General features: G+C 48.7%; 1 protein-coding gene across 3 annotated transcripts in view; it reads right to left on the reverse strand.

The window, feature by feature from the left end:
- INPP5K (inositol polyphosphate-5-phosphatase K) overlaps positions 1 to 9,475 on the reverse strand; it is a 159,699-nt gene extending 150,224 nt beyond the window's left edge. Inside the window, exons 1-2 of one of the 3 annotated variants that reach the window (XM_063956085.1) lie at positions 9,058 to 9,475; positions 3,070 to 3,139 (exon numbers count right to left, since the gene is read on the reverse strand). In XM_063956085.1, coding sequence (XP_063812155.1) covers positions 3,070 to 3,131 — 62 coding nt within the window. In that variant the 5' untranslated portion in view covers positions 3,132 to 3,139; positions 9,058 to 9,475. The remainder of the gene's footprint in view (positions 1 to 3,069; positions 3,140 to 9,057) is intronic. The other 2 variants (XM_063956083.1, XM_063956084.1) reach the window with 2 other exon arrangements.
- Positions 9,476 to 10,039: the final 564 nt, after the last annotated feature.

Genomic DNA, 10,039 nt, shown 5'->3' on the forward strand with positions numbered 1-10,039 from the left:
GCCGAAGGCGCGCGCGCTCCCGGAAAAGTGGGTGTGGCCTCTGGAAAAGTGGGCGTGGACTCGTAACTTCATATCATCAAACTGTAAAAATATTTTCACACAATTAGCATCCTTACACATAGCCACAGTAGTGTTCCTTACACACAATGTCTCCAGTATAGTGCCAGATACACATAATGTGCAGTGCCAGATAGACATGACATGCCTCCCAGCAGTGCCAGATAGACATGACATGCCTCCCAGCAGTGCCAGCTACACATGACATGCCCCGCAGCAGTGCCAGCTACACATGACATGCCCCGCAGCAGTGCCAGCTACACATGACATGCCCCCCAGCAGTGCCAGCTACACAGGATAGTGTTCACTTTTTAGGGCATGGTGCTGATCACAGGGAGGGCACATTTTTAAGTTAGGAGGGCAAAATGATGTACATACTGCTTGTTGTTCCCACACCTATATGTCAAAGCATGGACAGTGCGCGCCGAAGGCGCGCAGCAAAAATTAAGGGGAGTTACTTCGTGGGGAAGGTACGTGGCCACATAATAGTGGCAATTTGCATTACACCACACAGTAGTGCAGCTAATACACACTGCACCAGGTAGAACCTCCTATACACTTTGCGCCAGGCACAGCACTGAGACACATTGCCTAGCCACAGACGCCTAGCGGGAACACTACATGACATGCCCCCCAGCAGTGCCAGCTACACGTGACATGCCCCCCAGCAGTGCCAGCTACACGCGACATGCCCCACAGCAGTGCCAGCTACACGCGACATGCCCCCCCCAGCAGTGCCAGCTACACGCGACATGCCCCCCCCAGCAGTGCCAGCTACACGTGACATGCCCCCCAACAGTGCCAGCTACATAAATGGCCACACAGTGCCAGATATGCACCCACAGTTCAGATACATAAATGCCCCCAAAGTGCCAGATACATAAGTGCCTCCACAGTGCAGATATGCCCCCCACAGTGCCAGATACATGATGCCCCCGCAGTGCCAGATACATAAGTGCCCACACAGTGCCAGATATAAAAATGCCCACACAGTGCCAGATATGTCCCCACTGTGCCATATATAAAAATGCCCGCACAGTGCCAGATATGCCCCCATAGGGCCAGATACATAATGCCCCCACAGTGCAGATATGCCCCCACAGTGCCAGATACATAATGCCCCCACAGTGCAGATATGCCCCCACAGTGCAAGAAACATAATGCCCCCACAGTGCAGATATGCCCCCACAGTGCCAGATATATAATGCCCCCACAGTGCCAGATACATAATGCCCCCACAGTGCAGATATGCCCCCACAGTGCCAGATACATAATGCCCCCACAGTGCAGATATGCCCCCACAGTGCCAGATATATAATGCCCCCACAGTGCCAGATACATAATGCCCCCACAGTGCAGATATGCCCCCACAGTGCCAGATACATAATGCCCCCACAGTGCAGATATGCCCCCACAGTGCCAGATATATAATGCCCCCACAGTGCAGATATGCCCCCACAGTGCCAGATATATAATGCCCCCACAGTGCAGATATGCCCCCACAGTGCCAGATACATAATGCTCCCACAGTGCAGATATGCCCCCACAGTGCAAGAAACATAATGCCCCCACAGTGCAGCTATGCCCCCACAGTGAGTGCCAGATATATAATGCCCCCACAGTGCAGATTTTAACTTACATGGCATTGTCACTGCAGACTGCGGTGCTGGGAGCCGGGAGGGGGAGTACTGCTGTGGGCGCAGGCAGGCGGGCGGGCGGCTGGATGGATGAACGATTCCGTCTGCGCTGCGCGGCGCCGGCGTCTAACGTCAGACGCCGGCGCCGCACAGCGCGCTGCGCACACACACACAGTTTGAAGGCTGGCTCCAGGCAGGAATATGGCGGCCGCAGCGTGCGGCGCCCTATAAGAGTGGCGCCCCGCGCGGCCGCTCCAGTCGAACATGCCTGGAGCCGGCCCTGCCTGTCAGAGCCCTGGGACTGACTGTTTCTCTAAAATGAATGGGTTGGAATAGAGGGGACTATACATGTCGTAGTGGAAATTCCTTTATCAGTGATAACAGGGTGTTTTACAGCTTCATCCTTTTCAGAGAAGGGGTTACTGTGGGGAAATCTCAGATTTGATTTGGTGTAGACACCGCTTCACCATACATTAGAAGCTCTACTTTCCTCTTCGCTCATCCAGAATCCTTTGCCATCTAAGAATGGCATAAGGAGGCTTAAGAGCAGTGAAGACAGCTGTCAAAGGAGCCCAGGACACATCCTCCTGACTGCCGCTGCGCCAATTCCCCTCTCCCTTTGCCCCGACTCTCGCCACCATTAGTACGGTGACTACGTCTTAACTGCCTGTTGCCACCTCGTTCTGCCCCACACCTGCTGCCACTATATCTTAGTTTGGTGACCCAACATATGCATATGCTTGGTCACCATCTCTTAACTGCCCGCTGCCCCCCACTCCCTGCCTAGCACTGCCCACACCCGCCACAGTACTGACGTGAGATGACCCAGCAGCTGGCACATATGCAGAAGGGTGAGTATTACTGAATGCAGAGGACCGCAAAAGACTGCATTGCTGGAGCCCTGGTTACCGGATTGCATAGCAGGAAGGGTAAGTATACATGAAATTAAATTAAACAAAGCTACATATTGCATCAAAGTGATGCGATATATAGTGAAAAGTTAACATATTTATATATGAATAGACCCCATAGTGCATATATAAACACGCTAATTAATGCATTAAAAGTAACCATCTTAGCCAGGAATTCAATTAGTGCAGATGGCTGCGACGTGCCAATGAAAAAAATCAGAATGCCCGTACCTCGCAGTCACCGGCATTGCATATTTTCCCTCATACAATATACAGTTGACAGGAAAATGTGTGATGTTGGAGTACTGTAATTCTCTGGACTGTGCACAGCTAACCATCATGACGACACATTCCGATAAATGAATTGCCCCTTCAGTGTCAGGTATTTCCCAAGTCCTATCTTACATCTGCCGAAATACAACAAATGCAGTTACACTCTCAATGCCACACAAAAACATAGTTACCGAAAGTTCAGCTGATTGGGATCTAGCGTCAGGGAATGAAGGCACAGATTGTCAGGATCCATTTCCAATCCTAAAGGAGGATAAAAGAAAAACAAATGTAATACCAGTTCCAGGAAATGTATTTATTTATTACCAGTTACTTATATAGTGCACAAATATTCCGCAGGGCTTTACATAGAATATTTGGCCATTTACATCAGTCCCTGCCCCAGAGAAGCTTACAATCTATATTCCCTATCACATGTACAAGCAGACATTCATGCTAGGGTTAATTTTGTTGGGAGCCAATTAACCTACCAGATACTTTTGGATTGTGGGAGGAAACCGGAGCACCCGGAGGAAACCCGTGCAAATACGGGGAGATTATACAAACTCCACACAGTTAGGGAAATGAGTGTCTAGAGCAGTGGTTTCCATACTACGGCGCCCTAGAATATCAGAATTTTTTCACGGCACCCCTAGGCCAAATATTTTTTATTGAGAAATTTAGAAAGAAATATTACATTAAGTAGATCGCGTTTATATGTCATCCTTAGGGTCAGTTGTGTGGTGAGGGACAAGATTTGCTTCTGTTTGGCCACATATTTTATGACTGGCAACCACCAGCACTGATTTTGCCTATTATATTGACCATGATTAATTTGAATTGGTCCTGGACCACCAACCCAGGGCACCCCTGCAAGTGTCCCGAGGCACCCCGGGGTGCCACGGCACACAGTTTGGGAACCTCTGGTCTAGAGATAAAAGCTGTACCATTTTATCAAATCGACACTGGCACTATGCCAACATTGTGAATGTAGCCAATGTGATTTCACATTCACTTTGAATGTAAAGCTAACCCTAATCTAACCGGGAGGAATTTTATATGCCGGCTGTCGGGATCCCGGCGCTCACCATACCGACGCCAGAATCCTGACAGCCGGCATACCGATGACTATTCTCCCTCTTGGGGTGTCCACGAAACCCCTGGAGGGAGAATAAATAGCGTGGGGCACGTAGCGTGCTCGCAGTGTGGCGAGCGCAGCAAGCCCGCAAGGGGCTCTTTTGCACTCATCCCACTGCCTGCATGCCAGCGGTCGGGATCCCAAGCGCCGGCATAACATACTACACCCAATCTAACCATATAATTGCCTGTCAATATTCAGACCATGGGCCTAATTCAGATCTGATCGCAGCAGCAAATTTGTTAGCTAATGGGCAAAACCATGGGCCTAATTCAGAGTTGATCGTAGCAGCAAATTTATTAGCAGTTGGGTAAGACCACATGGTTTTGCCCAACTGCTAACAAATTTGCTGCTGCTATCAACTCTGAATTACCACCCGTGTGCACTGCAGGGGGGGGGGGGTGAGGAGGGGGGGGGGGGGGGGGCGATATAACATGTTCAGAGAGAGTTAGATTTGGGTGGGGTGTGTTCAAACTGAACTCTAAATTGATCAGATCTGAATTACCCCATATCGGCATTATGACTGCATACTGCGCTGAGATCGGTCTCAGCTGGCTGTTACCTCTTACACCAACGTATGACACTGTCTTTAGCTTGTATCAAAGAATAATCAAGTGACGTTAGATAGGATTATTTATTAACATTTATATTCAGTGGCCAATCCGCAGCTCTTCCATCCTCCGCATGCGGCTCGGTCGGCTCCCGGTCACACGTCCGTCCCCCCCCAAGTGTTGCTCACTGCGCTGCTGTGAGGGAAGGAGAACGCAGCGTGCGCCTCTCCTCCCCCTCAGTGTCTGTCTTCAATTCTGCGCCAGCCCGTGAGCCAATCAGAGCTCGCAGACCGGCAGCTAAGGCTCCTGATTGGCTCACGGACCGGCACCTAATTGAAGCAAGACACCCGCACCTCCGCTGGAGACCATGGGGCAGGAAAGGCGCACGCTGCGCTCTCCTCCCCTCACAGCAGCAGCACGTTGAGCAGCACACTGGCACTGTGGGGACATGTGTACCTGGTACTGGGGGCATATCTGGCACTGGGAGCATATCTGTGTATGGCACTGGGGGCATATCTGGCACTGTGGGGACATGTGTATCTGGCACTGGGGACATTTCTGTATCTGGCACTGGAGAGCATATCTGGCACTGTGGGGACATGTGTATCTGGCACTCGAAGCATATCTGTATCTGGCACTGGGGGGACATGGGCATCTGGCACTGGGGGCATATCTGTATCTGGCACTGGGGGCATATCTGGCACTGTGGGGACATGTGTATCTGGCACTGGAGGCATTTCTGTATCTGGCACTTGAGGGCATATCTGGCACTGGGGGCATATCTGGCACTGGGGGGACATGGGCATCTGGCACTGAGGGCATATCTGTATCTGACACTGGGGGCATATCTGTATCTGGCACTGGGGGCATATCTGGCACTGTGGGGAGGACATGTGTATCTGGCACTGGTGGCATATCTGTATCTGGCACTGTGAGGGCATGTGTATCTGGCACTGTGGGGTATATGTGTATCTGGCACTGTGGGAACATATGTGTATCTGGCACTGTGGGAACATATGTGTATCTGGCACTGTGGGAACATATATGTATCTGGCACTGTGGGGACATATGTGTATCTGGCACTGTGGGGCATATATGTATCTGGCACTGTGGGGCATATATGTATCCTGCACTGCGGGGCATATATGTATCTGGCACTGTGGGGACATATGTGTATCTGGCACTGTGGTGGCGCCCATTTTTGGCGTTTTTATATGTATGTGGCACTGTACTGGGGCACTATATGTATGTGGCACTGTACAACATGACTAGAAACGGGGTTATGACACAAGGTCATACTCCTACAAATGTCATACTGAAAGGTGTGCGCACAAAAATGGGGTGTGGCTTTGTGACAACTAGGTCATGCTCGGCACGCGCATAACAGTGGCTCTTGCCCTTGACTACAGATCCTTTCTGGCTCTTTGCCTGTGACTGCTTGGCCACCCCTGCTTTACATAGTGAATAGTATGACCCTGAGTAAAGCCTCATCCACAATATAATCTTCTCACATGTTAACCCACTGCGATCAAAAGCTAAACCATACAAAGTTATTTTTCGTGTTAAAGTTCAATAAATGTACAATAAATGTACAGTATGCCATTATTCCAGTTTCATGGGTTTGGACATGCAGATTCTTTTAGTCAAAAGATTAGACATGGTAACAACAGATTAAATCTCCTCACTGAAACCATGTGGGATTATGATAAGTGAAGTAGAGCCCATTCACACATTCATCAGTCACACGGATTTCAGGTTTAGGAATAAAGGGGTTTATTCAGAGTTGTTAGCAAACCCAAAAAGGTAGCAATTGGGCAAAATCATATTGCACTGCAGGTGGGGCAGATGTAACATGTGCAGAGAGATTTAGGTTTGGATGAGTTATATTGTTTCTGTGCATGTTAAATACTGGCTGCTTTATTTTTACACTACACTTACAATTTAGATTTCAGTTTGAACACACCCCACCCAAAACTAATCTCTCTGCATGTTACATTCTGCCCCACCTGCAGTGCAACATGGTTTTGCCCAATTGCTAACAACTCTAAATAACCCCCTATGTGTAGATGCACTACTACTATATGAGATGGGAAACCTGCGTTATACAGTGTATGAATTAGAACACAGGAATGTTTGCCTGTTTTATATAAATTACTAATACGTATAATTTACTGCATACAATTTACCCCCCCCCCCCCCAAAAAAAAAAATACACGTGTAAGCACGTGTGAAAAGGCTCTTTAAATCTGGCATCCTGCTCTGCTCTATAATATATAACGGCGTACAATATCCTGCAATAAAGCAGCACAAGCAGCTGTCATGTGTGACTCAGCAATAACAGCATGTGCCATGTTAAAGTAATATGGTTCCGGTATGAATGGTCGACCATGTTATGGTCGACAGTCATTAGGTCGACCACTATTGGTCGACATTGACATGGTCGACATGGACACATGGTCGACACATGACAATGGTCGACACATGAAAGGTCGACACATGAAAAGGTCGACGTGAGTTTTTTTACTTTTTTTGGTGTCGTTTTTTGCGTAAAGTGACTGGGAACCCCAATTAGTGCACCGCGTCCCCTCGCATGGCTCGCCATGCTTCGGGCATGGTGCCTTCGCTCCGCTACCGCTTCGCTCGGCACAGATTACCGTTCCAATCGTAGTCCATGTGGATCGTAAAGTATGGAAAAGTTCCCCAAAAGAAAAAAAAGTTAAAAAACTCATGTCGACCTTTTCATGTGTCGACCTTTCACGTGTCGACCATTTTCACGTGTCGACCATGTGTCCATGTCGACCATGTCAATGTCGACCAATAGTGGTCGACCTAATGACTGTCGACCATAACATGGTCGACCATGTGAACGGATACCAAGTAATATAGGGGATCATTCAGGTGCAGATGCAATGCAGCGGTTGTACGCATATCGATCTATGTTTTTGCACTGCGCATATGTATCAGATTTACGAGTGAGGTCGCAGCAAGATTTTAGTTGCACAGTGAGTGACAGGAAGTCAGCAGCCTATTCCATTGTTATATAAGCTGCGTTCATAGTAGCAGAACAATTTGGGGCTTGAATGCATTGCTCTTCAGGTACCAAAGCTGCCCATGCATTGGCCGTATTTTCTTACTTCTTAGCAGTAAAAAAACAAGGACTGGCATTGGAAAACATACTTCATTTCCTCTGACAATCCTGTATATGCTCTAAATTGGAATGTCCGATGTCTGATTAACTTTGCCCAACTACTGTATGCCATTATACCCTATTAAAGTTAAGGGGTTACTTTACAGGTAACAACAAAGAGGTAATTCACATGAGGAGAAAGCCTACAGCACCAAAGCAAGTACAGTCACAGTGGATCAGAGTAGGAAGTCTATAACAACACATAAAGCAGAAGTTCTATTTACATCTAACCACAGTAAAGATATAAGTGACAAGTATTGTGAATCTCCTTTGTGGAAGCATTTCTAATCATATTATCCATGAACAATAACTGGTTTGTTGCAATGTCTTTGTAGTTATGACAATTTTCATTTCAAATCTAAATGAACATAATATATGTTGATTGAGACTAGTTTAAATTTTAATCTCTAAATTGGCAATCCATGGAATAAACACCAGCTGCATCTATGTATTCGCCTATCTTTACACTGTCCATAAGGCACTACTGGCATGCAAATGCTAGGATCAAAACCAACCTGGTTTTGCCTTGCCGCTTTAAAAATACGCCCATTCTCAGACGAAATCCTGGACCTCCGGCAAACTCGGAGCCTATTACATTTACCCCCAGAGCTGACAGGAGTCGTTTCCTACTGAGGCACAGACCAGTCACTAGGAGACAGCCTACATTCACATAAAGAATCTTTTATACCTGTGTTACGGTTTTCTATGTTTACCCTGTGCAGCGCTACGGACATCTTGTGGCGCCTAATAAATAATAGTAAATAATAATATAATGCAGGTACAGCAAATTACACTGACACAGCCAATTTCTGAAATACCACACCTACCCCACAGACTATGGGGAACATGCCCTATATAAGGCTAGCTGTACAAACCCTGACGAATCACACACTACACCAGTATGTACAAGTACACAGATTATACAATACCAGGATAGCTGTACATGCACATCACACACTGTCAGTATAGAGGCAGAGGTACACTGATAACACAATGCCAGGCTAGTAGTACATACACAGACACACAACACACTGTACCAGTACAGAGGTACACTGATGACACAATGCTAGACTAGTTGTACATACACATCACACACTGTATCAGCATAGATGTAGAGGTACACTGATGACACAATGCTATCACACACTGTATCACTATATAGCTGTACACATATTATACAATGCCAGGATAGCTGTACAAGACACATCACACTGTGTCAGTATAGAGGTAGAGGTACACTGATGACACAATGCCAGGCTAGTAGTACATACACAGACACAAAACACACTGTATAATGAGCTATTACCGGTCCCCTCTACGCCCCTGGCAGCTCCAGTCTCCCGTACAGCGTTACTCCAGTTTGTTTTGGTTTTCCCCCTGTCACACAGACACACTCCCTTCCGTGGGCGGGGCCGAGGCTTTCAGTTAGCATAAAGTCACATGACCGACGCTCAGCGTGGTGAGAAATAGATCCGGGATTCGATGAAAGCCCCACCGGAACACATTCCGGAACGCCGGACGAGCCCTTCTTCCTGCAGCCACCCTTGCCGCTGATGAGCTCTGTATGCGCGTGCCGGTCCGGGAGCGTGTCTGACAGGCTGTCAGCGGGGAGAGAGAGCTTAGAACCGGCTCCCCTAGGAAGCTGCGGCTGCGGCTCCCATTGCTGTCAGTCCTGCACAGCGGAGGGGTCCGTGCGCTGCTGTGAGCGGGGAGACAATGACATTACAGCCTCCTAACCCGCTGCTGCTGCCCCCGGAGAGAGAGAGAGAGAGAGGGGGCGGGATGTACTAATGGGAAAATGCGGTAAAACCCCCGTTTTCGGGGGTTTTACCGCATTTTCATATGTACTAAGGCCCCACCGCTTGGTTTACGCCGCCGGGGGTATCTCCATCTTTTGTTGGCGATACCCCATAGAAGCCTATGGGCTTCTTACCGCCGCCGCCGACCTGCGCCGCTCACGGCAATCTCTCTACCCCCGGACCCCCTCCTCCTTCTCCCCCGGAGCACAGCCTTGTCTCCTTTCAGCTGCAGGGGGGAGAAGGAGGATCATGGGGACTCCCTGCACGTCACCTCCCGGAGCTGGGAGGTGAGAAGCCGCCACAAACCCTGTCCTGCGGACCATCACTGATCGCAGGACACCCCTGGCATCGCTCTGTGATACTGATCGCATATGTTAGTACTAGTGATGAGCGGGTTCGGTTCGTCGGAATCCGAACCCCCCCGAACTAAACCCTTTTTACACGGGTCCGAGGCAGACTCTGATCCTCCCCCCTTGCTCGGTTAACCCG

Source organism: Pseudophryne corroboree, chromosome 2 (genome assembly GCF_028390025.1).
Source record: "Pseudophryne corroboree isolate aPseCor3 chromosome 2, aPseCor3.hap2, whole genome shotgun sequence".
Classification (NCBI taxonomy): Eukaryota; Metazoa; Chordata; class Amphibia; order Anura; family Myobatrachidae; genus Pseudophryne; species Pseudophryne corroboree.